The sequence below is a fragment of the Mustela erminea genome, chromosome 2 (genome assembly GCF_009829155.1).
Source record: "Mustela erminea isolate mMusErm1 chromosome 2, mMusErm1.Pri, whole genome shotgun sequence".
NCBI classification, from domain to species: Eukaryota; Metazoa; Chordata; class Mammalia; order Carnivora; family Mustelidae; genus Mustela; species Mustela erminea.
The window spans coordinates 99,073,605-99,100,779 of NC_045615.1; the positions used below are offsets into that span (position 1 = coordinate 99,073,605).

Here is a 27,175-nt window from a genome sequence, read left to right on the forward strand (position 1 = left end):
TTGCTTCTTCTGTATCATACCCACTGTTTGTCATTTTTGGTTTCTTTTTTTTTTAAGTTTCTCTTGTTTTATTATTAAAACTCCATAAGTAATTTTTTTTTGTAATTTTTTTTATATAGGGTGAATGGAAGGTAAAGTTTTGAGTTCTTAAATTTTGGAAAATGTCCCTTTTTTGACTTCTTGTTTGATAGTTACAGAATATTGAATTCTGTTACAGAATATTTCCACCTCCCTTGACCCCTGAACTTTGAAAACATTGGTGTATTAGTTTCTGGCTGTGTTAGTACAGTGTCACTGATGCTTTAGGTCTAGTAGCTAACGTTTTACTCTTTCTCAGAGGTTTCCTCGTTTCTCCTTACTGTTGGGAGTATCACAGGGCTGCCCCTGGATGTGGGTCGGTCGGCTGTCAGTGGTTATGCGTAGTGTTTCGCGGGGCCTCTAAATCTTAGGCGCCTAGCCAGTCATTCTGATCAGGACTGGGACAGCTCCCCAAGCCCCGGCCCGGGCCCGGGCCCGGGCCACCCGCCTCCGCCCCGCGCCGCCCGCGCCGCCCGCGCCGCCCACGCACCGCCCCCGCACCGCCCCCGCACCGCGCCGCCCCGCCCCCTCCGCTCCTCCCAGCTCTAGCGAGTGGGAGGGGCTCTGCAGCGGGCAGGGGGCGTGTGGGCGGGTTCCCTTAGGAAGTCCCGACTGTGTAGGGTTTAAACTGAGGGTTCTTCAACAAATCCAATGGAGCAGCTTTCTTCCAGATTATCCACAAATACCCTGTATTTGTTTTCCATGTTGGGTTTCGTTCTTTTTGTTGTGGCTTTGGTTTTTGTTTGAATTTTTGGTCATATTCTTAGGAATCCAGGAGAAAAACTTGGCAGACCTGTATGCTCCATTTGCAATCCTTAGCTGGAAACTAGGAACATTCCCGAACCCTTGAATTTGGGAGGAAAGTGTTAAAAACTCTCAGTATTATAAAAATGTAACTTCTTCACTGCCTGTATCCTTTTTTTTTTTTAAATATAGTATCCCTAAAATAAAATGTGCTAGTAAAATTGTACAAAGTGGGTGGTAGATATTTTGCAAAACTGTTGTTTGTTGAAACAAGCAGTGGTGCACTGGCAACCAAAGTATTTCTCTCCTTGCCTATACTTTTTCATTTGGAGTATCGGCCACCTAAAGTAGGATTATTTAGAGTCTTAGAACTACTTGGCATGGGTAAACCCTTTAATTGAGGAATTTGTTATGGCTTTCTTACTTTTCATTAATTTTTATTTAATTCTTAAGCTTTACAGCCACTATAGGAGTACTTCAATACTGCTAAAAGAGCAACTGATTTTCTTGCTGTTTAAATTAACCTATTTTGAACATAACATTTCTGTGTTACATCCCTCTTGATATTTTGACTAAATATTAGTGCCTTGTTCTCAAAACAATATCAGTGTGTGTGGTAAGGTTAAGGTTTATAACATATTACCCCACTGGAAAAAAAAAAAAATCCCAAGAGCTGTTTTAAAATAATTAAGCATATGTAATGTTTGTAACTAGTAAAAGTGTAGCAAAATGGAAAGGAGTTTCTAAAAATGTACTTAAGTACATTCTTGCAGTGTATTTCACATACCTGCAGTTTGGGCCAAACACACTGTGGGGTGGGGACAGACCTATGGGAGGATGGAGCCAGATCTCTTCTCTGCCTGTCTCTTCTCTGCTGTGACCTTGACTGCTCAGTTCCCCAGGAGTACTGCTCCCCTGTGTAATTCCTTTTGGAGAGCAGCAGGGATATTTCCAATTATGCGTCACACACCTTTCTTTATCAATTCTTTTTTTTTTTTAAGATTTTATTTATTTATTTGACAGAGAGAGATCACAAGTAGGTGGAGAGGCAGGCAGAGAGAGAGAGGGGGAAGTAGGCTCCCCGCTGAGCAGAGAGCCCGATGTAGGGCTCGATCCCAGGACCTGGGATCATGACCTGAGCCGGCAGAAGCTTTAACGCACTGAGCCACACAGGTGCCCCTCTTTATCAATTCTTCCAGCTCCTTTGGCTCTGTCCACATTTTACAAACATTCATGATGACCCAGTCTACATTAGTAAACAAATGAATAGTTTTAAAAAACACACACACACAAATACTATTTTTTACTTTTTTTTAATCAGGTGAAAACAGCAGTTCAGAAAAAACTTTCTGAATTGTAATGATCATATTGGTTTATTTCTTATCTCCTTCCCTCACCTAGAAAAGGATTATAGCAGTCTTTGTGACAAGCAACCAATAGGAAGACTTCTCTTCAGGAAATTCTGTGATATACAGCAAGATCTAAAGGGATGCATTGAATTCCTGGATGCAGTGGTAAGCAGTTTAGCTCTGTGCTGAACTACCCATTCTTGTGCTTATGAAAATTAACATACTAAATCTGAAAAATTAGGTCTCTCTAAGTTCAGTAGACCTTGGCAATGACAGTAAGAGTAGAAAAACTGTTTTTTTGGTATCATGTTACCTCGGTATGGAAGTCCTTATATAATACATCTCCATATCTGCGGTTTTTGCTTTCTGTGCTTTCAGTTAACTGAGGTCAGCTGGAGTCCGGAAGCAGACGGTCTGCCTTCCGTCCTGTGGTCAGTGCAGGCACACTCAGATATTGCGGGTCTATGTCCAGACCACAGCAATGAAGCGAATATCACAATGAAGCATGTCAAATAAATTTTTTGTTTTCTATTGCATAAAAAAGTTATGTCTACAGTATACTATAGTCTATTAACTGTAAAATAACATTAATCTAAAAAAAAACACTCTGTTGCTAGAAAATGCTAACCATGCTTCGACCTTTCAGCAAGGCATCATCTCTTTTGCTGGTGGAGGGTCCTGCCTGGATGTTGATGGCTGCTGGCTGGTCAGGGTAGGGGTTGCTGAAGGTTGGAGTGTCTGTGGCAGTTTCTTAAAATAAAACAAGATGGAAGTTTGCAACATTGATTGACTCTTCATTTCACTTGAACACAGTATAGGGTTTTTTTTTTTAATTTTATATATGAGAGAGAGGGCATGAGCATGAGGTGGGGAGGGGCAGAGGAAGAAGGAGACTCCCCTGAGCAGGGACTCCATCCCAGGACCCTGGGATCACGACCTGAGCCGAAGGCAGAACTGACTGAGCCACCCAGGCACCCCTAGAGGCCATGATAGGGTTATTAACTGGCCTAATTGCGATATTGTGTGTTGGTGAATGGGGAGGCCTGAGGAGAGGGAAAGAGAGGGGAAGGGCTGGTCAGCGGAGCAGTCAGAACGCCCATAATATTTATTAAATTTACTGCCTTATAGGGTGTGGCTCAGGTAGCCCCAAAATAGTTAAAAGGAACATCAAAAATCACTGATCACAGATCACCAAGGTGAATATAATAATAATGAAAAGGTTTAAAATTGGGAGAATTTCCAAATTATGACACAGAGACAGGACATAAACAAATGCTCTTGGAAAAATGGCACCAATAGATTTGTTGGCCAGAGCATTGTTACAGACCTTCGATTTGTAAAGAAATGCATTGTCTGTAAAGAGCAACAAAGCAAAGCGCAATAAAACAAGGTATGCCTGTATTCTTTCAGAAGGACATTTGAGGGTCTTGCCTATCCTCCATGCAGCTCCCCAGCCCTTTCCTTCCTGGTGTCTTTACTAGAGTAAGACAAAGCTTTGAAAGGAGGTTTCTTTCTTTCTTTCTTTCTTTCTTTCTTTCTTTCTTTTTGTTGTTGTTGTTTTTAATTTAAGCTAGAACTCTGGTGTAGTGAGACAGGCCTTGTTAGTTCCAGGAGTAGAATGTAGATATGTCTTAGTGTATTGGGTTCTATTTGCCAAGCTGCTATATTTTAAGAATTTAGGGACCTCCAGCTCTGTATTCAAAATGGCTAAACTGTATTGTTAAAGTTCCTTCAGGAACTTTAACAATACAGTTTTTTTAAAAGATTTTATTTATTTATTTGACAGAGATCTCAAGTAGGTGGAGAGGCAGGCAGAGAGAGAGAGAGGAGGAAGCAGGCCTCCCGCCGAGCAGAGAGCCTGATGCAGGGCTTGATCCCAGGACCCTGGGACCATGTCCCGAGCCAAAGGCAGAGGCTTTAACCCACTGAGTCACCCAGACGCCCCATGGTTTGGATCTCCTGATAGTGACATGAGACCTATTAATGGTTAGGTGACCACCAGTTGACTACAATGACAGGTTCTGTTTGGTTTTGTGTTGTTTTTGGTGGCAGCTGTGTGAGTTAATAAAGAACGCCTCGTTATGCCACTTGTACAGTACGTGCTGCTTGGACTGTCCTTGTGGTAGGTGACTGTGGGTTCTTGGAGCTTCGGCAGTGGAGAGATGGCATCTTGCCATCTTGCCTAGTTCCCTCATGGCACCCAGTGTGATTGTTCACTCTTTACCGCTTAGTGTTTGTTGACTGAATTAATGGCATCTTTGGCAATTAGTGTTCAGTGAGAGAAACAACGAACAGGAGAGATTTATTAAATTTTTTTAAAGTTTTTATTTATTTATTTGACAGCACACAAGTTGTGGGAGTGGGAGAGGGAGATGCAGGCTGCCTGCTGAGCAGAGAGCCCCACATGGGGCTTGATCCCAGCACCCTGAGCTGAAGGAAGATGCCTAGTGACTGAGCCACCCAGGTGCCCCTATTAAGAGGTTTATTGCAAGGAATTGGCTTACATGACTCTGAGGTCTGACTAAGAGAGTCTTAAATCTATAGGATAGGAGGGAATCCTCCCAAAATGGAGTGAAGCTGCTTTCATCGGGCAGCATTCCTTCAGGAAGCCTCAGTTCTGGTTTTAGCACCTTTCAACTGATTGAATCAGGCCCACCCAGATTCTCTAAAATAATCTCCTTTACTTAAAGTCACCTAGTAAAGACTTTAATCACACCTACAAGTATGAGCCCAGCAATGACTAGATGAGTATTTGAACACCTGGACATTGTTTCTAACACATTGGCATGTGGAAAGACCCTCACAAAATCCCAGAGCTTTCTTTTCTGTTGATTGCATGCCATCCAGCATCCAGAACGTGAGCTGGAAGGTTCTCTAAGTCAGCGGGGTTTAGTTACTAGTCGAGGTCAGTACAGTGCCCTTGAACACAGAACAGGAAGCTGGCTCTGACTGGGTCACAGCCTGACAGCCGTGGCTCCCAGGCTGGGCCCGTGGAGGAGGCGGAGTCAAGTACGAGGTACGACTCCTGCCCACAAGGGCTTTATGTGTTCAGTACATGAACTTCCTTCAATCTTCATTTCCTCACGAATCTCGCCAAGCCCATCTGGCTATTAGCTTCGCTATTCTTCTCAGCCCCGAGGTGCAGGATCCAGTGGCTTCCCTGAGGCCTCCTCGTGCCTGAGTCTCCAAGTCTGTTGACATTGTGGAACAGTCTCTGCTTGAAATTTTCTTAGCTGGGCTTTTATGATCTCTGCTCAGGCTTTCTGTCTTCTTTCTTTGCAGTTTCTTCCTTGCTTATCCTCTGTAGAGGTTTAGATATTGATCAAGTTCTGCCTTGACCCTTCCTTTGGCTTCTGGCCTGTGTGGTAGCAGCGTCTCTTATGGTCCCCTGCCTGACGCCTGCCTGCACAGGGACGTCTCCTGCTTTGGCGTTGTCAGCTCTGACTTCTCTGGGAGCTCTGCACTCAGGTCTGCCACGTGCCTCTTGGACATCTCTAAAATGCTGTTGCCTAGAGCAATGCAAGGTGTTTATTTGGTTCTATTTGGCCTCATTTAAGGGCTGAAAGTGTAATATGACAGAGAGCACTGTGGAATGTGTTGCTTTACTGCATTGTTCACCCTTAATAGTCCTTTCCCTTCCTTGCCATTAGCTTCCCAAAGAAGAGCTGCAGACACTTGGTCAGTATCAGATCAGTTAGAGCTACCATGTGGTTCTTAGGGCACCCAGCCAATTCCGTATTTCAGAGAATCTGAAACCCTGTGAAGTCAGTGAAGAAGCTCCACTACTATTTTCCTTTGTTCTCATCTCTACCGTCAGGCAGAATACGAAGTGGCTGCTGACGAGGACCGCAGAAGCTGTGGACTGCAAATCCTACACATGTTCTTCGATGCCGAGGTGTGTTTTCTTCCTTAGATGCAAAGATTTGTTAATGCTTGCGTAAATAATTAGAGTATATTGCCCTTCTTACTTAGCTGGATAAGATATAACAAGTATGTTAAAATCTTTAATTTCTTATAAATAATCCTCTTACGCATTTTCTTTTGAGTCGGTGAGGAAATTAACAAATCTCTTAGAAAATTGGGGTGCCTGGTTGGCTCTGTGGGTGGGGCCACTGCCTTCAGCTCAGGTCATGATCTCAGTGTCCTGGGATCGAGCCCCGCATCGGGCTCTCTGCTCAGCGGGGAACCTGCTTTCCTCCTCTCTCTCTGCCTGACTCTGCCTACTTGTGATCTCTGTCAAATAAATAAATAAAATCTTAAAAAAAAAAAACCAAATTTCTTAGAAAATTAATTCAAAGAATTTAAAAGTTTCTATGTTTCATCAAACAGAAAACAGCATTAGAGAATTTTATTTGTCTTGGACTGAAAATAACATTTTTTTCCTAACAGCTTTAATGGGTCTTAGGTTTTATGCTTTTTCATTCAGTAGACTATCCTTACAGTTTACTGTGTCCCTGAAATGAGAGCTGTCACTTGCTTCCCTTCACATGACTTCTCTTTTGTAGGCTGTTAAAAGTCCTAAACCCTGGGCAGGCCCCTCTGTGTTGTAGAATTGGAGGAGAACAGTAACAAGGATAGCTAACCCTTAGTGAATACCGCGCTGAGCTGTGTTTAATACAAAAGTCCTATGAGATGGGTACATTATTATGTCCATTGTCGTAGGTAAGACTGAAAATCAGAGTGGTTAAATGGCTCACCAAAGGTAGCACAGCATGTTAAGTGCGGGAGCCAGGAATCAAACATGGAGAGATTGTGCTTGGAGAATAGCATAGTGAGAATGAGTCCAGAATGTTCAGATTCTGAACCTAGCTCACTGAAGATGGTAGGGGAAGCTCACTGGTGCAAAAGATAATGTGGGGGGCAGGGAAGGCCAGTGGATTGGCAAGTGAGCACAAAGATAACCACACAACCAGTGGTGTCAGAGTTTGCCTCAGACCAAATAGGTTTTGACTCCAAAGCCTGTGCTCGCCTTAGCCACCAGCATCAATACCAGACTATCATGGCTCCTAGATCGTTTCCAACAGATGCTACAGCATTCACGTAATTGCAGGTACCCCCAGTGACTGGGAGGAGTTGATGTTTCATTCACCTAATTCCATTGTGTTTTATTTTTTTTAATTTAAATCACTGAATAGTTTTGTTTTTTTTTTTTTGACAACAGAAATAAAACTTTTTTACCATAAAAATAATTTTGACATTGACATTATTTTATAACTCTATTCTGATTAGTCAAAATATGAAACATTTAATTTTCTCCATGAGCTTTTTTTTTTTTAAGTTTTAATCACCAGTGCTCATCACAACAAGTGTCCCTCTTAATCCCCATCACCTATTTCACCCATGCCCCCAGCCCACCTCCCTCTGGTGACCATTAGTTTGTCTTCTGTAGTTAAGAGTCTGTGTCTTGGTTTCTCTCCCTCTCTCTCTTTTTTTTTTTCTTTGCTCATTTGTTTTATTTTGTTTTTAATTCCATGTGTGAGTGAAATTATATGGTATTTGTCTTTCTCTGTCTGATTTATTTCACTTAGCATAACACTACCTAGTTCCATCCATTTCATTACAAATGACAAGGTTTCATTCTTTTTTATGGTGTAATATTCCTAGATAGATAGATAGATACATACATACATACATACATACATACATAGACCACATCTTTATCCATTCATCAGTCAGTGGACCCTTAGGCTGCCTCCATAGTTTGGCTATTGTAAATAATGCTGCAATAAACGGGTGCTTATATCCCTTTGAATTAGTGCTCTCATATTCTTTGGGTAAGTACCCAGTAGTGTGATTATTGGATCATATGGTATTTCTATTTTTAATTTTTTGAGGAACCTCCTTACTGTCTTCCACAGTGGCCACACCAGTTTGCATTCCCGCCTATAGTGAATGAGGGTTCCTTTTTCTCTACATCCTCACCAACACTTGTTTCTTGTCTTTTTGATTTTAGCTATTCTGACAGGTGTGAAGTGGTATCTCACTGTGGTTTTGATTTTGATTTCCCTGATGATGAGGGATGTTGAGCATCTTTTCATGTGCCTGCTGGCCATCTGGGTGTCTTCTTCTGCCTGTTTCTAATCAGATTATTTGTCTCTGGGACATTGAGTTTTAGAACTTCTTTATATGTGCTAGATACTAACTCTTCCTTGGGATGTGTCATTTGTAAATACCTTCTCGCAATCAGTCAGTTATCTTTTTGCTTTGTTGATTGGTTCCTTCACTGTGCAGAAGCTTTTTATTCTAATAAATTCCCAATACTTAATTTTTACTTGCTTCTCTTGTCTCAGGAGACATTATCTAGAAAAAAGTTAGTGCAGCTGATGTCAGAAAAATTACTGTCTTTGCTCTTCTGGGATTTTTGTGGTTTCAGGTCTCACAGTTAGGTCCTTAATCCATTTTGAGTCTATTTTTGTGTGTGGTATAAAAAAAGGGTCCAGTTTTCCCAACACCATCTTTTCCCATTGCATATTCTTGCCTTCTTTGTTGAAGATTAATTGACCATGTAATTGTGGGTTTATTTCTGGGTTTTCTATTCTGTTCTGTTGATCTGTGTGTCTGTTTTTGTGGCAGTAATGATACTTTTTTGACTACTATAGCTTTGTAATGTATGTTAAAATCTGGAATTGTGATACCTCCAGGTTTGTTTTTCTTTTTCAAATTTGCTTTGGCTATTCAAGGTCATTGTGGTTCCATTTAAATTTTGGAATTGTTTATTCTAGTTCTTTGAAAAATGCTGTTGGTATTTTGATAGGGATTGCATTAAATTGCTTGGAGTAGTATAGACCTTTTAACAATACTCGTTTTTCAAATCCGTGAGCATGTATTATCTTTCCATCTGTTTGCATCATCTTCAATTTCTTTCCTTGGTGTTTTAAAATTTTCGGAGTACAGACCTCTCACTTCCCTGGTTGAGTTTATTCCTAGGTATTTTATTATTTTTGGCTTAATTATGAATGAGATTATTTTCTTAATTTCCCATTCTGCTGCTTCATTATTGGTGTATAGAAATGCAATGGGTTTCTATACATTGATTTTGTATACTGCAACCTTAGTGAATTAGTTCATTAGTTCTGGTAACTTTTTGGTGGAGTCTTTAGGGTTTTCTATATGTAGCATCATGTCATCTGCAAATAGGAGAAGTTTTACGTCTTCTTTACCAATCTGGATGCCCTTTATTCCTTTTCTTGTCTGATTGCTATGGCTAGGACTTCCAGTATTACGTTGAATAAAAGTTGTGAGAGTGGACATCCCTGTTTTGTCCCTAACTGTCGAGAAAAAGCTCCATTTTTCCCATTAGGGATGATGTTAGGTGTGAGTTTTTCACACATGGCCGTTTTTATGTTGGGGTATGCTCTCTCAAAACCTACTTTGTTGAGGGCTTTCATCATGAATGGATGTTATACTTCGTCAGATGTTTTTTCTGTGTCTGTTGAAATGATCATATGGTTTTTATCCTTTCTCTTGTTGATATGATGTATCATATTGATTGATTTGCAAATATTGAACCACCACTGCAACATGGGAATAAACCCCACTTGATTGTGAATGATTGTGAATTTTTTTTTCCAGTGTATTTTTGGATTTGGTTTGCTAGTATTTTGTTGAGGATTTTTGCATCTGTGTTCATCAGAGATGTTGGCCTGTAGTTCTCTTTTTTTTTGTGGTGTCTTTATTTGGTTTTGGTATCAGGGTAATACTGGCTTCATAGAATGCATTTGGAAGTTTGCCTTCCTTACACAGTTTTTGGAATAGTTTGAAAGGAATAAGTATTAATTCTTTTTTAAATGTTTGGTAGAATTCACCTGTGAAACCATCTGGTCCTGGACTTTTGTTTGTTGGGAGGCTTTTTTTTCTTTTCTTTTAATGATTCAGTTTCTTTGCAGATAATTGATCTGTTCAGATTTTCTATTTCTTCCTCTTTCAGTTTCAGTAGTTTATATGTTTCTAGGAATTTATCCATTTCTTCTACATTGTCCAATTAGTTGGCATATAGTTTTTCATAATATTCTCTTAGAATTGTTTGTACTTCGGTGGTGTTTGTTGGTATTTCTCCTCTCTATTTGTGATTCTATTTATTTGGATCCTTGATCTCTTTTTCCTTGATGCGTCTGGCTAGAGCCTAATCAACTTTATAGATTTTTTTTTTCAAAGAACCAGCTCGTGATTTCATTGTTCTATTGGTTTTTTAGTTTCTATATCGTTTCTTTCTGCTCTAATATTTATTATTTCCTTCTTTCTGTTGGTTTTAGGTTTTGTTTATTGTTCTTTTTCCAACTCCTCTAGATATAAGGTTAGGTTATTTATTTGAAATTTTTCTTGCTTTTTTTTTTTTTTAAAGATTTTATTTATTTATTTGACAGAGAGAGATCACAAGTAGGCAGAGAGGCAGGCAGAGAGAGAGGAGGAAGCAGGCCCCCTGCTGAGCAGAGAGCCCGATGTGGGACTCGATCCCAGGACCCTGAGATCATGACCTGAGATCATGACCTGAGCCGAAGGCAGTGGCTTAACCCACTGAGCCACCCAGGCGCCCATTTTTCTTGCTTTTTGAAGTCAGCCTGTATTGCTATAAACTTCTCTCTTGCAGCTATTTTGCTACATCCCAAAGGTTTTGAACCATTGTGTTTTCATTTGCATTTGTTTCCATGTACTTTTTTATTTCGTCTTTTATTTCCTGGTTGACCCATTCATTGTTTAGTAGCATGGTATTTAACCTCCTTGTATTTGTGGTCTTCCCAGATTTTTTTTGTAGTTGACTTTCAGTTTCATAGTGTTGTATCAAGAAAAGATACACACACAGCATGACTTTGATCTTTTTAAATTTGTGAAGGTTTATTTTGTGACCTAACCTGTGATCTTTTCTGGAGAATGTTCCATGTGCACTTGAAAAGAATCTGTATTCTGCTCTTTGAGGATGGAATGTTCTGATTATATCTGTTAAATCCATTTGGTGCAGTGTGTCATTCAAAGCCATTGTTTTCTTGTTGATTATCTGTTTCGATAATCTGTCCATTGAGGTAAGTGGGGGGTTAAAGTCCCCTAATATTATCCGTTATTATCGATTAGATCCTTTACATTTGTTATTAACTGTTTTATGTACTTGGGTGCTTACATGTTGAATGTATAAATTTTTACAATTCTTATATTCTCTTATAGGATTGCCCCTTTATTATTTATTATGTAATGCCCTTCCTTGTAGCTTATTATAGTCTTTGTTTTAAAGTCTATTTTGGGGACACCTGGGTGGCTCGGTGGGTTAAAGCCTCTGCCTTTGGCTCGGGTCATGATCCCAGAGTCCTGGGATCAAGCCCCGCATTGGGCCCTCTGCTCATTGGGGAGTCTGCTTCCTCCTCTCTCTCTCTCTGCCTGCTTCTCTGCCTACTTGTGATCCTTGCTTGTCAAACAAATAAATAAACTCTTTAAAAAAAAAAAAAGTCTGTTTTGTCTGGGATAAGTATTGCTGCTCTGGCTTTCTCTTGACAAGCCTCTGCATGATAACTGTTTCTCTATCCCCTCACTTTCCCTGGCTGGTGTCTTAAGGTCTAAAATGGGTCCCTTGTAGGGAGCATATAGTTGGGTCTTCTTTTCTCATCCATTCTGTCACCCTGTATTTTTTGACTAAAGCATTTAATTCATTTACATTTGAAGTAACTATTGATAGATCTATACTTAATGTCATTTTATTGCTTGTTTGTTGGTTGTTTCTGAAGATATTCTCTCATCCTTTCTTGTCTTTCTCTCTTTGATAGCTTGCTGGTTTCCCTTAGTGATATATTTGAATTTACTTCTCTTTATTCTTTGCATATTTATTAGTGGTTTTTGATTAGTGGTTCCTATTAGGGCGATACATAACATCGTCATACAACAGTCTGTATTAAGTTCATGGTCGTTTAAGTTTGAACCCATTCTTTATTCCTTTCCTTCCCACATTTTGAGTTTATGATGTAATATTTACATCTTTTTTATTTTGTGAGTTTCTCGACTGTTTTTACAGAAGTATTCGTTTTTATTGCTTTTGTATTTCCTCCCTTCATACCATCCTTTTTAGTCTTTCCTTTCCATTGAAGTCACCTTTAATATTTCTGGCAGGGCTCGTTTAGTGATAAGCTCCTTTAGTTTTGTTTGCCTGGATGAATCTTTATCTCTCCTTCTTTTTTATTTTTTAGTAAGTATTTTATTTATTTATTTGAGAGAGAGGGCGCACAAGCAGGGTGTGCGGTGGGGAGGGGCAGAGGGAGAAGCAGGCTCCCCGCTGAGCAGGGAGCCTGACTCGGGGCTTGATCCCAGGACCCTGAGATCATGACCTGAGCCAAAGGCAGACATAGTAAAGATGGAAAAATGCCTCATTTCGGTTAGATCATTTAAATGACACCTATTGGGGCGCCTGGGTGGCTCAGTGGGTTAAAGCCTCTGCTTTCGGCTCAGGTCATGATCCCAGGGTCCTGGGATCGAGCCCCGCATCCGGCTCTCTGCTCAGCAGGGAGTCTGCTTTCCTTCCTCTCTCTCTGCCTGCCTCTCTGCCTACTGTGATCTCTGTCTGTCAAATAAATTAAAAAAAAATTTTTTAATGACACCTATTAATGGCTATAGTTATATCAGTATTGTTCATTTTTAAAAATGAGTTTTCTGTGGGGCGCCTGGGTGGCTCAGTGGGTTAAAGCCTCTGCCTTCGGCTCAGGTCATGATCTCCGGGTCCTGGGATCGAGCCCCGCATTGGGCTCTCTGCTCAGCGGGAAGCCTGCTTCCTCCTCTCTCTCTGCCTGCCTCACTGCCTACTTGTGATCTCTCTCTGTCAAATAAATAAATAAAATCTTTTAAAAAAAATGAGTTTTCTGCATTGTATATTTCTATCACTAGTTCAACTTTGAGGAAAGTATTTCTTTGATTTGTAGAAAACCCAGTTTTGTTGTGTTAGCTTAGCTATACCACTGCCAGAAATCAGTCTAGAATGCATTTCTCATGCCTAATGACAAATTAAATGTGCAATTAAACATGATCTGGGTATCTTTTTCAATAACTCTGGACATTAGTTTTGTTATGTGTTTTCTTTCTCTGGAATTTTCTAGTTGAGGATTAAGAGAATGGGAAGCTGGTCGTCCCCACAGGCTGACTGACATGACCTGGTAACAGTGGCCACCTCAGCTCCCTGTCTCTTTCCTGTCTGCTGTGCTGCTTTCAGGATGGGAAGAGACAGAAACTACGCTGCAGTTAGCATCCGTATCCTCCAGTTAGTGCTGCCAGTAAAATGCTCTTAGTCACAGAGGATTGTGCTCTGGATTCCACATAACCACCTGCCTTTTTAGTCACGGCACACACACGGCCAGTATACCGCAGGGTCATGTTTGTTTCCAACACACAGCTTGGCATTCTGTTTACTCCGTGTTCACCCTGAGTGAAGACACTTCTCGGGAATGCATCAGGCTGCAGCGTTTACTCCCTGAGGTGAACCAGCCATGATTTCTGTGTTTGCATTCCACTGGCCTGCTTCCGGAGGAAGGGGACTCCCCGGGAAGCTGGTTAAAAAGGGACATAATTAGTGAGAATGTGAAGTGGTAGGGCCTTTTTGGAGGTCAGCTTTGCAATGAATATCAATGTTTAAGAGACAGGTATCCTTTGAGCTAGTTATTCTACCTCCAAGAATCTGTCTTATAAAAACACCATGGTACAAAGATATACATAGCAGTGGTGTCTGCAGAGGAGGAAATGGGTAGCTAGAATGTGTCAGAAGGACAAATAAACACATCCTCTGGAAAACCATGCAGTCTTTAGGAAAATATAGTCGCTTTCTTGGTTGCAGCACATATTTACAAAACTACATATATATTTTTATCCCATTTGTGTGAGAAAAAAATGTGTATTTCTGAGGGTTTGTGTCCATGTGGATGTGTTTACATTTTTTAAATAAGATTTTATTTATTTATTTGACAGAGATCACAAGTAGGCATAGAGGCAGGCAGAGAAAGAGGGGGAAGCCGGCTCCCCGCCGAGCAGAGAGCCTGATGCAGGGCTTGATCCCAGGACCCCGAGATCATGACCTGAGCCGAAGGCAGAGGTTTAACCCACTGAGCCACCCAGGCGCCCCTACATTTTTAACTGTGACAAAAAAGACATAAATTTGATCATCATAGCCATGTCTAAGTGCACAGTTCAGTGGTATTATACATACTGATGTTGTGGGCAGCCTTCACCACCATCCATCTCCTGAACTTTCTTTCTCCTACAGATCTGAAATTCTGTCCCTATGAAACACAGCTCCCACTTTCTCCTCCCATTCCATTTTCTGTCTCTAGTATTCTGACCATTTGAGGGACCTCATAGAAGCGGGATCATACAGTATCTGTCCTTTTGTGGCTGGTTTATTTCACTGGGCATAATGTCCTCAAGGTTTATCCATGTTGTAGCAGGTCAGAACGTCCCTCCTCCTTGAGGCTGAATGACATTCCCCTACATGGATGGATCATGGTGTTCATCCATTCATCTGTCAGTGGGCCCTTGGGTTGCTCCCACCTTTTTGAATATTGTGCATAATCCTGCTATGGATACAGTGTAGAGATATTTCCTAGAAAACTTGCTTTTCACTCTGATTCGGTTTGCTTAGAAAAAGATCTGAAAAGGTGGACAACACAGTGAACTCCGGAAAATGACACCAGGGCAGCAGGTGAAGGTGGCCCTTTGACTTATTTCAGGCTCTCACTGTTGTACTTCTTTTATTTTTTTTTAAGATTTTATTTATTTATTTGACAGACAGAGATCACAAGTAGGCAGAGAGGCAGGCAGAGAGAGAGGAGGAAGCAGGCTCCCTGCCGAGCAGAGAACCCCAATATGGGGCTCGATCCCAGGACCCTGGGATCATGACCTGAGCCGAAGGCAGAGGCTTTAACCCACTGAGCCACCCAGGCGCCATGTTGTACTTTTTTTTTCTACAGTAAGCCTTAGGTTTTGTTTATAGCTGGTAAATTATGAAATCACTAACTATCATGCATTTGGTTTGTGCTGTATCAAAAAGGCAGCAACCCCTTTACCAGAAATACCTGCCCGTGTTTTGAAAGAATGTCGGTTGAGACTGAAGCAGAACCCCGGCAAGGACGTCTTCGAGGAATGCACGAGGTAAGCAGCCCATGCCACCCCACACAGCCATGTGGCTGACAGCAGACGGGGGCTTACAGGACCGCTCTCTGCATGACACCAGCTCTTACTACAGAACTTTCCCAGTTAATGCAGTCACTTTCACTGGAGAGATGTGCATGAGGGGTGATAATTACACAGATGGAAGGGACACACTGAAGTGGGTCATATCATGGAGACCCAGTGTTTGTGTGTAGCTTTGTGGGTCCCTGACCCTCCAGTCGGCCTTCTGAAATATGTGTGTCTGGGATGAAAGGATACCCATAAAGTGTTATTTTTTAAAGCCCTAGGCACTTGCATGTTTTCTCTAGATGTTTGCAATAACAGACAAGAAAACTCCAAGTGAAAGCACTTTGACTAAATCTGTCTTCTGATGTACACAGGGAGGAAGAATGGTTTCTGGACTGATCTGGCCCAGAACACGGAGTCCTCTGCCCAGTCAGGCAGCATTCGGGTGTCATTTCTCCTAAGGTCCATTCAACAGAGGCTGGTTCATGCTGGTTCTCTGTCCATTGCTGTGTCCATTTTCTGGGGCGGCCATCACAAAGTTCCACAAACTTTGGTGGCACAAAACAGTAGAAATGTATTCTCCGGGCTCCTGGGGGGCTTAGTCAGCTCAGGCCATGGTCCCAGGGTCATGGGAAGGAGTCTTACATCGGGCTTCTGGCTCAGCCGGGAGCCTGCTTCCCCTTCTGCCTCCTCCCCTCTCCTCCCTGCTACTCGTTCTCTCACTGCCTCTGTCTTGCTCTCAAATCAACAACAGAAATTTATTCTCACAGTTCTGGAAGCTGGGAGTCTGAAGTCAAGGCCTCTCGAGGACAGGATCTTTCCTTGTCCCTGCTTGTCTCCCTAGTGTTTTGGGGCCTGCAGCTGCAGCATTTGAGCCTCTGCTGTCTTTGTCCTTGTGTTCTCTCCTCTTCTTAGAAGAGCACCAGTCCCATTGGATCAGGGCCAACTCCACTCCGGTATGACCTCATCTTAACTCATGGTATCTGCAAAGACCCTTATTCCAAGTAAGGCCAATATTCAGACACCAGGGTTAGGACTCAACATATCTGTTTGAGAGAAGCATTTCAAGTCATGATAGCTTGCTTCTTTGGGTGGAGGTTATGCTAGAGAACAAGATAAAACATTGCGGACTGAGTTTTCGTTCCTACGGGCCTTAAAATAGGAATTGCAGAGCCTCAGCTTATTGTTATTTTTTCGGAAAATATTAAGCACCTATTTTGCGCTGTCATTGATCTAGTTTTCAGGAGTAAAATGATAAGCAAGGATGAGTTGATTTTCTACTTCTAGGGAGCTTATACCAAGTGGAATGATAGAGAAATCTGTGTCAGTTTCCTATTGGGGCCATAAGAGATTGCTACAGACTTGATGGCCTAAGACAACACACATCTATGTTCTTTAGTTCTGGAGGTCAGAAGTCTGAAAGCAGTATCGCTGGGCAGAAATCATGTTGTCCGCAGGGCCTTGCTCCATTGAGGATCTAGGGGAAAATCCATTTTCTTGTGTTTTTTTCCGGCTTACAAGAGTACGTTACTTGGCTCGTGGCCCCTTACTCCACGTTCAGAACCAGCCATACAGTGTCCTCAACTTTGTCTCTGCTTCTGACTTTTGGAAGACTTTTTTTACTCTATACGTCCATATCTCCCTTGGCCTCCCTCTTTCAGTGACATGTGATGGCATTTAGTGTCCACTCAGATAATCCAGGATTATTTTCCTATCTCAGGCCCCTTAACTCAGTCATCTGCAGAATCTCTGTTGCCAGGAAGGGCGATAGTCACAGGCTCCAGAAATGGAGACCTGGGTATGTTTGGGTCATTGATTATTCAGCCTACTGTAGGCGCTGAGTAAGTTGCCAGGGAGGGAGTGCTGAGGGCACGTCTCCTAACCTGGGGCCCTGAGAAGAGCTTTCACAGAGACCTTTCCCTGCAGGCTGAGGAGGAGGCCAGGTAGCACAGAGACCTGCAGGGGAGGGGCTGGTCAAGGATTGCTGCTGCTTCACCCCAAGAGAGCCAGGGAGAGGGTCCTCATGGTTCCCTCTCCCTGGTCCTTATTCCCAGGTACCCTTTCTGTCACTTGGCAAGTGTTCACACAGGAGTCCTCACATGACCTTCTGGAGGTCAACCCTCATTTGACAGAAGAGGAATGGAGGCCCAGGGAGCCAGGGAGAGCAATTAGAGTGACCCATTTCACTGTGGCAGTTGTTCAGGCGATGGTGGCCTAGCCTGCCTAGTGATAGTCATCATGGAGACAGATGAATGGATTTCAGAGAAATCCGTGAGGCTGCTGGGCTAGGGAGGACAATACAGTTTCTTTGGGGACACATTTGAATTTGAGTTCTTTTCTGGACATCAAGCAGAGCTGAGATGTTAGCAGCTGCAACTGGGGTGTTCCTGGAGAGGAACAGGAGGCAGGATCTGGGGTCATAGCCCCTGTGCAGATGTGACCAAGGCCGTGGGGGTGGAGGCAAGACCTGGGCATATGCACAGAGTGGAGATTGAAGAGAGGAGTGCACTGAGAGCAGATAGGCACAGCCTCCCTTCTTCTCTCCCTCTGCATCCCTCTGCGCCTACTGCCTGGTTCTGTCCCCTCCCTCCAGTACAGGGCCCCAAGCTGAAACTGCACTGGGGGAGGGAGGGAACAGATGCCAGACAGAGTGACAGTGGCACAAGAGGTCACATCCCTGTTCTGAAGAGGCCAAGGGCGGGGTCCAGCGGGGACAGGGATAGGGTGGGAGGCTTCGGGAGAACAGAGGTGTTTGTAGTAGCAGTGCACTGCGGTGCGGTGCACGGGGAGAGAGGCCCATTCAGGGGCCAAGAGCAGGAATTGCATTTTGACTCATACGCTAGTACTTTTAAAGCTCTTTCCTGTTTATATTTAATGCCCAAGGAGGTCTTAAGCACATGGTCTGATCTTGATGTTTCAGGACACTAGGACACCGAGATTTGAATTCATTCATTCATTCAACAAATAATTCTGAGGGCCCATTATGTGCTAAGTACTGTCCTAAAAGCTTGGGATAATGGGGAAACACTACAGACAATTCCTGTCTTCATGCAGTTCACTTGTGGCAGGGAATGGCTCACCTGGCCTGTGCACCAGGAGTGTCTGGAGCTAGCTGTAGCATGGGCAAGATGCTCATTCCCTTAGTGAGAATGTCAAATGACCAGCTCCATACGCCCTAGATAAACGGTTTTAACCCGTCTTTCTACCGGGCAGTTGTGCGGTATTGGACTAGAGCCCTCCTCTCTGGCTGGCAGCAGCCTCCTTCTCTGAAAATGGATAAGATGGGCTGTTCTCTGAGGCTGGTAATCTCCAGTCAACTTTTACTGGTTCTTGTTGGTTATTCCCATGAGTGGAATATGAGGGTTTGTGCCGTGGGCCTCCTTTGTGAGAAGGCGTTGCTTGTTTGACCGCTTCTCTGGTAGAGCAGACAGGCATGGCCTCGGGTCTCTGATGACTGTAGTCCTCGTGTTTCGTAGTGAGAAGTAAATATATTAGCTATACTGGACTTATAGTTAAAAAAATGATGATAAAAAATAAAAGAATCAAAATTCTCCTTGGCTTCACGTGAGCCATTTGTGAAACTGGAAGGGGCCAATCTTTCAAGTTTTCTCCCCAGTGTGCACACATCCTGAGCTCCTTCCTGTACCTGTGCGGTGAGACCTGCCATGGTAACAACAGACAGGGAGGCTTAGGAACTGAGTTACTCCGCCTAGTGACAGGAAGTGGCCATGACCATTATCCTTATTCGGCAGCTTGGGGGATGGAGGCCAGAGAGGTTTGGTAACCTGCCCCAGGCCTTTCAGCGGGTGGGAGGCAGGCTGCTTGAGGACAGAGCAGCCAGCATCCGCACACGGATGCATTCGCCGAGAAGGGCCGTCACCAACCTGGTTTGCATGCCGCTTTTGCGAAGATCCCACTTTTTGGTGCCATTTTCATTTTGCAGAAACTGCTAGAAAAAATCTAAGAATTCCTAAGTAGTCACTTCAGATACTGTGTTTTTGCCCTCTCGGATGTTGATGTTAGTTTGTAGACATGGGGAAGAGCACCAGATCCCGTAGGCCCTTGTGATGGCGTCTCCTAGGGGTGGCACCTGTGTGGGGCACATCCACACCGTGGGTGTAGGCCTGTCTGGCTCCAACACCTCAGCTTCTCCCCTCCTGTGCACAACAGTGGGTGTCAGCAACTGGAAGAACATGGTTGTGATCAGTCACTCTGTGCTGCCCAGAGTATTCCTTTGTGATTTAGAATTACCAAAGAACTGCATCTTGTTTCAGAGATGTGTGTTTCCCTGGTGTAGAGATCAGCAGCTATGGAGTGGAGGGTATGTCCCCTGTGCTCTGAGACAGAGTGCCAGCAGCCAGGCTGCCCCTGTGCCACATCTCAGGTCGTCAGTCATTTCCACGTGGCTGTGCCTCTTCGTAGGCAGTGTGCGGCAACACTGCCCCGTCCATGTTTCCTGAGGATGACGGGAGTAGGGCAGAGCCTCAGTAAAGCCATCCTGGGCTGAGGGTCTGGCCCAACCCCTGGAAGACACCCTAGAGACAGGAGCAGGATGGAAGGGGATAGCCACAGGCTGGAGACAGTCCCCCGTGCTGACATACTTATAGGCAGCAGAGCAGGACCTCCTCCAGGAGCAGCTTCACTGGGGCAAGGCAGGCCATCTATCATTGGCCTTTTCAAGGGCACTGCCAGAAGCACATTATTTCAGTCTGTCTGGCTGCTGTAGCAGATACCACAGACAGGGAGACATCTGTCTCCCATAGCCCTGCAGGCTGGAAGCCCGTGGCCAGGGTGCCAGCGTGGTCCAGCTCTGGGGAGGCCCCTCTTCAGCATTCTGTGGCCTCATGTGACAGGAGGGGCTGGGGAGCTCTCTGGGGTCTCTTTCATAAGAGCCCAAATCCACATCCATTCAGAGAGGCTCCACCTTCCAAATACCATCACCCTCAGATTTAGGTTTCAGCCTAGGACTTCTGGGGGGACACACACTCAGTCTGCAGCACACATCATCATGACTCACCATTCCGAAAGCCAGGCACCCATGTGCCAGGGAATACACACATCTCATTTTCAGCTGTGGAAAGTACACACCATGAATAACAAAGACCGATGTCCGCAAGCCCCTGAGGTCATGCGGGGGAGGTCACGCTGCTTAGAGGGCTGGCCATGCCGCAGGGCAGAAGGGTCCCTTCCCGCCCCTAGGTCTGGGCTGTGTGTCCGCACAGGGCTACCTGTGCTGTCGCTGGGATCCAGCTCTCTAGTGTGGACAACATTTCACTTCCTAGCACTTGCAAGCTGGTTTCCTGATTTCTCTTTTTACCTCTAGCCTTAGGTTCTTCACTGATATGTCTGTTCACCAAATCTGTTCGTATTTTTAACCCTCTGATTAGGCACTTTTCCAATTCCATCCTGTTGTTCAAGAATGGGGTGGTATACATGACCGTGTCAGACTGCCCACAGGTCTGGCTCCTGCTCTGTGTATCCACTTCAAGATAGGGACTTAAAAGTCACTCATATTTAAATAAGTTTTAGTTCTTAGCCCTCAGTCTGTTTTGATTAGCTCACCTGACTGATGGCGGTTTATTCCTTATATTCTAACTCAGTGCCTGTCACTGGCCAGCTGCTGTGCCAGGCTCTGGCTAACAGGGACCTTAGCACAATCCACTGCAGGAACAAGGACTTACAGAGTTCCCTGCTGTTCTGGCTTATTTCCATATTGTAAACCTTCTCTGCCCCAAAAGCCTTCTTCCTCACTTTGGATTCCAGAGGGCCGCATAATGAACATAAATGTTTCCTTTAGACTCCCTGCTATTTTCCGAAAGAAGCTGTAGTGAGAGGCAGCACAGCTGCCTTAGTGGGGAGCCTCAGGATGGGGCTCAGCACTGTCTGCTTGTCCTTCTCTCTCTCTCAAACAAATAAATAAATAAAATCTTTTTAAAAAGGTGTGTGCAGGGGCACCTGGGTGGCTTAGTGGGTTAAGGCCTCTGCCCTCAGCTCAGGTCGTGGTCCCGGGGTCCTGGGATCAAGCCCCTCTTCAGGCTCTCTGCTCAGTGGGGAGCCTGCTTCCCTTCCTCTCTCTGCCTGCCTCTCTGCCTACTTGTGATCTCTGGCTGTCAAATAAATAAATAATTAATAATTAATTAATCTTAAAAAAAAAAAAGTTGTGTTCAGTAGGTTTATTTCTTGGACTAGACCAGTGGGGCAGTGTCTGTTGTTTTTGAGATGAGGAGTATTAGGAAGTGAAACTGAGAAGCACTGGTAAGTAGTCATCAGCTTATTCATTTATACAGACTGAAATAGACAATTATATTAGAATAAGTTGATATTGTATGCTCCTTCTCATGGAAATGCGCAAACACCTCTGCAAGGATGATTTAAACCAAGTTGACAATATCAGAATCCTTGCCCTGGTCCATAAAGACTTAGAGTTGGGCTGCTCATGTGCTCAGAAGGCAAAGGTGTTCCTAAAGGCAGGGAGCAGGCGCTCCCTCTCACTCTACTGCGACAGGAGGAGGTGGTCGAGGGAGCATGCAGAACACTGCTCAGGTCTCCGAGTATATATAGCAGCAGTGTCAGACCTTCTGATGTTTGGACACCTTCCGATGTCTATTACACTCTTAAAAATGATTGAGGACCCAAAGAACTTTTGTGTATGTGGCTTACTTTTTTTTTGTTTAAGATTTTATTTTTGGGGGTACCTGGGTGGCTCAGTGGGTTAAAGCCTCTGCCTTCAGCTCAGGTCATGATCCCAGGGTCCTGTGATCAAGCTCCACATCAGGCTGTCTACTCGGCAGGGAGCCTGCTTCCCTTCCTCTCTCTCTCTCTGCCTGCCTCTCTGCCTACTTGTGATCTCTGTCTGTCAAATAAATAAATAAAATCTTTTTAAAATTTTTTTTATTTTTTTACCTGACAGATCACAAGCAGGCAGAGGCAGGCAGCTAGAGAGAGGGGGCGCAGGCTCCCTGCTGAGCAGAGAGCCTGATGTGGGGCTCGATCCCAGGACCCTGAGACCAGGACCCTGAGACCAGGACCTGAGCCAAAGGCAGAGACTTAACCCACAGAGCCACCCAGGCATGCCTTTGGCTTACATTTTTAAAAAAGACACAAACCTTCCACTAGCCATCAGAGCAATGATGTCACATGTCTTGTGCTTCTGGAAAACCCCTCTGTGAAAACAAGGTTTTTGGTTTTTAAAGGCACATGATGTCTTAGCATGATCACAAATATAGTTACATTGTTAACTCCACCCCCCAAGTCCATAGGGATCCTTAGAACACATTCTGAGAATCACTGTGCTATAATATTAGTTAGGCCAAGAATTTTTTAATAACCTCCTTTAACAAAATAAAGTAAAATCAAGTGGCTTGCTAAGAATTCTAACAGTCAGTAAAAATGCTGGAATTATTCCCAAGCCTCTTGAGTCTAGTAGCAGGTCTAGTAGCAGCTCCCAATGAAAACTATGATCTTTTACCATTTGGGTTTTTGTCCATGCTTGGGAGATCCTTTCCTTCTTCCTTCATCTGGTTGACTTCTACTTCAACTCAGACACCACCTTCACCAGAGTGTCCTGAGTATATCCTCTCCCAGGGGAGGTGTTCTGGGCACGCCAGGCACTGAGCCACCCAGGTGCCCCTAATGAACTGTTTTAAATAATAGACTACATTCTGTCCCTTACCTACTCTACAAATAAGAATTTTATTACTTCTGTAATAGATATAAAATAATATTTATATATAATAATAATATAAAATTGTATACATTTTGTAATAATATAAAATTGTATAAATTTTATAAAATTCTAAATAAAACTTTAGGAGCATGGCTAATTGTTAAAATTTCTTCTGGAAATATATAGCATAAAATAGTTCATTGGAGGGTGCCTGGGTGGCTCAGTGGGTTAAAGCCTCTGCCTTTGGCTCAGGTCATGATCTCAGGGTCCTGGGATCGAGCCCCATATTGGGCTCTCTGCTTGGTGGGTAGCCTGCTTCCCTTCTCTGCCTGCCTCTCCATCTACTTGTGATCGCTCTCTGTCAAATAAATAAAATCTTAAAAAATAAAAATAAAAACATAGTTCATTGGGTGCTTTAGTCTCAATGTTAAAAAAAGGTTCTGTCACATATTAACATTTTCTACAATATGACTATTATAATCATTTAGATACTCATTCTAATCTTACATACCAAATGTTTACCAACCCTACTGAAACACAGGCGCTTGGATGCATGTGTGCACGCACACACACACACCCCTTGAATACATATATATAAAAAGAAACTTTGAGTTTGGGAGGGTAAACAATTTCATTTCTTTTGAATTCTTGCCTTCATATTTTTACTGATAACATCAGAAATGAATGTGGAATTCTATAATTGCAAAATTTGATGTATTTAATTATGTAAAATGATTGACTTCCCATACCCAGTTTTGATGAATATGCTGAAACACAGTTATTTTCATATTGTAATGCAATAAATGTATATAATTATGTAAAATCTTTTTCTAGAATTGTCCATAACTACTTAAGTGGAGAACCATTTGAAGCATACAAAGAAAGCTCATATTTTTCTCGCTTTCTACAGTGGAAATGGTTGGAAAGGTATGTTCTGATTTAAAATTCAACAAAAACAAGTAGTAACTTCTCACAATATATACTGATTAATGTATACTTTTCCATCTCTCAAGATAATATTGGAAATCTTGGGCTGGATATGGTATTGCACAGAAATTATTAATATGTGTTATGTAATTTCTTCTGATTTAGTTAACTCTTTTCTCTCCTTTTAAAATGACAGTCAGCCCTATCTATGGACACAGTAGTTAGAAAATAAAACATATTCTAGATTCACAGAAATAGAACCTGAAGTGCACTGGTTTGGTCTTGCGGGACTAGCCGCATAGATTCAGTCAAGGGACTTGACCTTCATGAGCGTCAGGTCCCTGAAAACAGAGGTAATTCTAGAGCTGCCTACGAAGGGCATGCTCAATCAGTGTGGTTTTGACAATGGTTATTGATTGGTTAGATTTCCAGTTCTGCTTCATTCACGTTTCTTTTGAGATGTTGAGTATCAACACCTGGGTTGAGGTTCTTTTCCCATAGGGCACTGCGCTGTAGATTGTTGCTTTCCTCCGAGGCTCTCTGATAGGCCCGATACATACCATGTCGTGATGGGGACTAGCTGCTGACCTTCCTTCAACTAGTCAGGGTAATTGGACCGTTCTAGATCTATCTTCAGTGTTTTCAGTCAATTTTCAATGTTAGCATTTGCTTATTTCTCTCTCTTTTTTTTTTAAAGATTTTATTTATTTATTTGACAGAGATCGCAAGGAGACAGAGAGGCAGGCAGAGAGAGGGGAAGGGAAGCAGTCTCCCTGCTGAGCAGAGAGCCTGATGCAGGCCTTGATCCCAGGACCCTGAGATGATGACCTGAGTGGAAGGCAGAGGCTTTAACCCACTGAGCCACCCAGGCGCCCTTGCTTAGTTCTCTTAATGTCATGGAAGGAGTCCCACCGGAGGAAACCCTTGCCTCAGGCACTCCCTTTGAACAGCGCAGTGTCATAAGGAAGGCCAGGACAAGAGCTAGGTAGGCTTTTGGCTTTTAAAATAACAATGTGATGTGACACCTGAAACTGAAGCTTTTTTTTTTTTTTTTAATTAATTAGGCAACCAGTAACGAAGGATACATTTAGACATTACAGAGTTCTAGGAAAAGGCGGATTTGGTGAGGTAAGTAATACGGGAATAGCTATAAGCAATACTTCTAGAAAAGTAAAACAGCAAGGTACCTGAGAGACATGAATGTGTCAGCTTTACCAATACCTTTATTTCCTTACTGGGTATTTTGGGAATGATTTAGCCAATCACGAGAATTAAAATTGAAACTTCAAACAAAAGTACTTTGCTACCTGCTTTTAGAAGATTCAGATCTTTGTGATTTTTTTCTTTCACTATATGTTTCTTAAAAAGTTATTTCCCCGGGGCGCCTGGGTGGCTCAGTGGGTTAAAGCCTCTGCCTTCGGCTCAGGTCATGATCCCAGGATCCTGGGATCGAGCCCCACTTCGGGCTTTCTGCTCAGCAGGGAGCCTGCTTCCTCCTCTCTCTCTGCCTGTCTCTCTGCCTCCTTGTGATCTCTGTCAAATAAATAAATAAAAATCATAAAAAAAAAAAAAAGTTATTTCCCCGCATCCGATTATTTGACATTCAAGCTCAGTTTGTCCTGATGGAAAAGATGTTTCTTTCCATATTGCCGAATTTCTTTTTTTTTTTAATTTTTAAAATTAACATATAATGTATTATATGCCCCAAGGGTACAGGTTTCTGAATATCAGGCTTACACGCTTCACAGAACTCACCATATCACATACGCTCTGCAATGTCCATAACCCAGCCACACTCTTTACACCCCCTCCCCTGGCTACCCTTAGTTTGTTTTGTGAGATTAAGAGTGTCTTATGAGTTTGTCTCCCTCCCGATCCCATCTTGTTTCATTTTTTCCTTCCTTACCCCCCAAAATCCCCCACTTAGCCTCTCAAATTCCTCATTTTGGGGAGATCATATGATAATTGTCTTTCTCTGATGACTTATTTTGCTCAGCATAACACCGTCTAGTTCCATCCACGTTATTGCAAACGGCAAGATTTCATTTCTTTTGATTGCCGAATTTCTGTTGCTCTATTACCATAATTTAAAACTAGCCTAAAAGCTGATGTAATACAGAGTATATTATTGAATGTGCTTATTAATCTCAGCTCTATGTGGACATGTATGTGCTTCCACACCTATATCAAAAAATACTAGAAAATGTGTAAATTTAGGAAAATCCTAAGAAAACTACTTAGGTAGTTGGTGGTAGATGGTTGGTTGGTAGATGATCCAGTATGATGGCTCTCCTAGATAGAGACTGTTGTGCAGGTCGGACAAAGAATCACAGGCAGTTCTGGTTAGGTCATTAAAAGTGGTGTTAGGGGTGCCTGGCTCAGTTGGTTAAGCCACTGCCTTTGGCTCAGGTCATGATCCCGGGGTCCTGGGATCGAGCCCTGCATCGGGCTCTCTGCTCATCAGGGAGCCTGCTTCAACCTTTCTCTCTCTCTCTGCATGCCTCTCTGCCCGCCTCTCTGCCCACTTGTGGTCTCTGTCTGTCAAATAAATAAACAAAATCTTTAAAAAAAAAAAAAAGTGGTGTTAATTGCCTCATTTATTGTCTGGAGTGCTCATATTCAGTTCCAGCATTTGTAACTCCCCAGAGCGGGGACAGCCGCCGGGAACCAAAGCTGCATGTGTGGTCAGAAGCAAGTTAAACTGCCAGCTTGTGATTGAAATCACCCATGCTCCCAAATTCCCAGGGAAGGCCTAAACCAAAGCCTCAGAGATCCCTCAACGTGCATTAGGAAGCAGACCTAAGAGGCCTCATCCCACAAGGGAGGCCTGTCCTCCATCTGGTCTCGAATATGGAGAGACATCGGCTCACATCACCATTACCTCAGGGGAAGAAGAGCAATGTTGTGCCTAACACAATTCTGGAGACCTGTTGGAGCATTTCCAGTGAGCCGTCCACACGCTTACTATAACCGTTCCAGGCCAGAGATTCTGTAAGAAATGCATCCTCTGCTTGAATACCTCCTCAAGCAGACAATTTACTCGTGCTTTTTAATTCGTGCTAGTCTGCCTTTCGTGATGTCCAAATGTGGAACTCAGATTCTGTCCAAGAACAGAGGATGGTCCAAGCTCTTGTGTTTACAAAAGAATGTAGTTCTAGTTAGAGCCACATGGAGGTTTTAGCCACGGACGCAGTAGTAACATGTTAGCAAATTTTAACTGTTGTGAAAGACTTGGTGTATTTATATTTATAGATTATTTTTTTAACACATTTACTTG

At 43.1% G+C, this 27,175-nt stretch overlaps 1 protein-coding gene across 3 annotated transcripts in view; it reads left to right on the top strand.

The window, feature by feature from the left end:
• Positions 1–27,175, top strand: part of GRK4 (G protein-coupled receptor kinase 4) — a 111,887-nt gene that overhangs the window by 32,513 nt on the left and 52,199 nt on the right. The window contains exons 2-6 of one of the 3 annotated variants that reach the window (XM_032333654.1): positions 2,224–2,336; positions 5,989–6,066; positions 15,178–15,278; positions 23,806–23,898; positions 24,963–25,026. In XM_032333654.1, coding sequence (XP_032189545.1) covers positions 6,049–6,066; positions 15,178–15,278; positions 23,806–23,898; positions 24,963–25,026 — 276 coding nt within the window. In that variant the 5' untranslated portion in view covers positions 2,224–2,336; positions 5,989–6,048. The remainder of the gene's footprint in view (positions 1–2,223; positions 2,337–5,988; positions 6,067–15,177; positions 15,279–23,805; positions 23,899–24,962; positions 25,027–27,175) is intronic. The other 2 variants (XM_032333653.1, XM_032333655.1) reach the window with 2 other exon arrangements.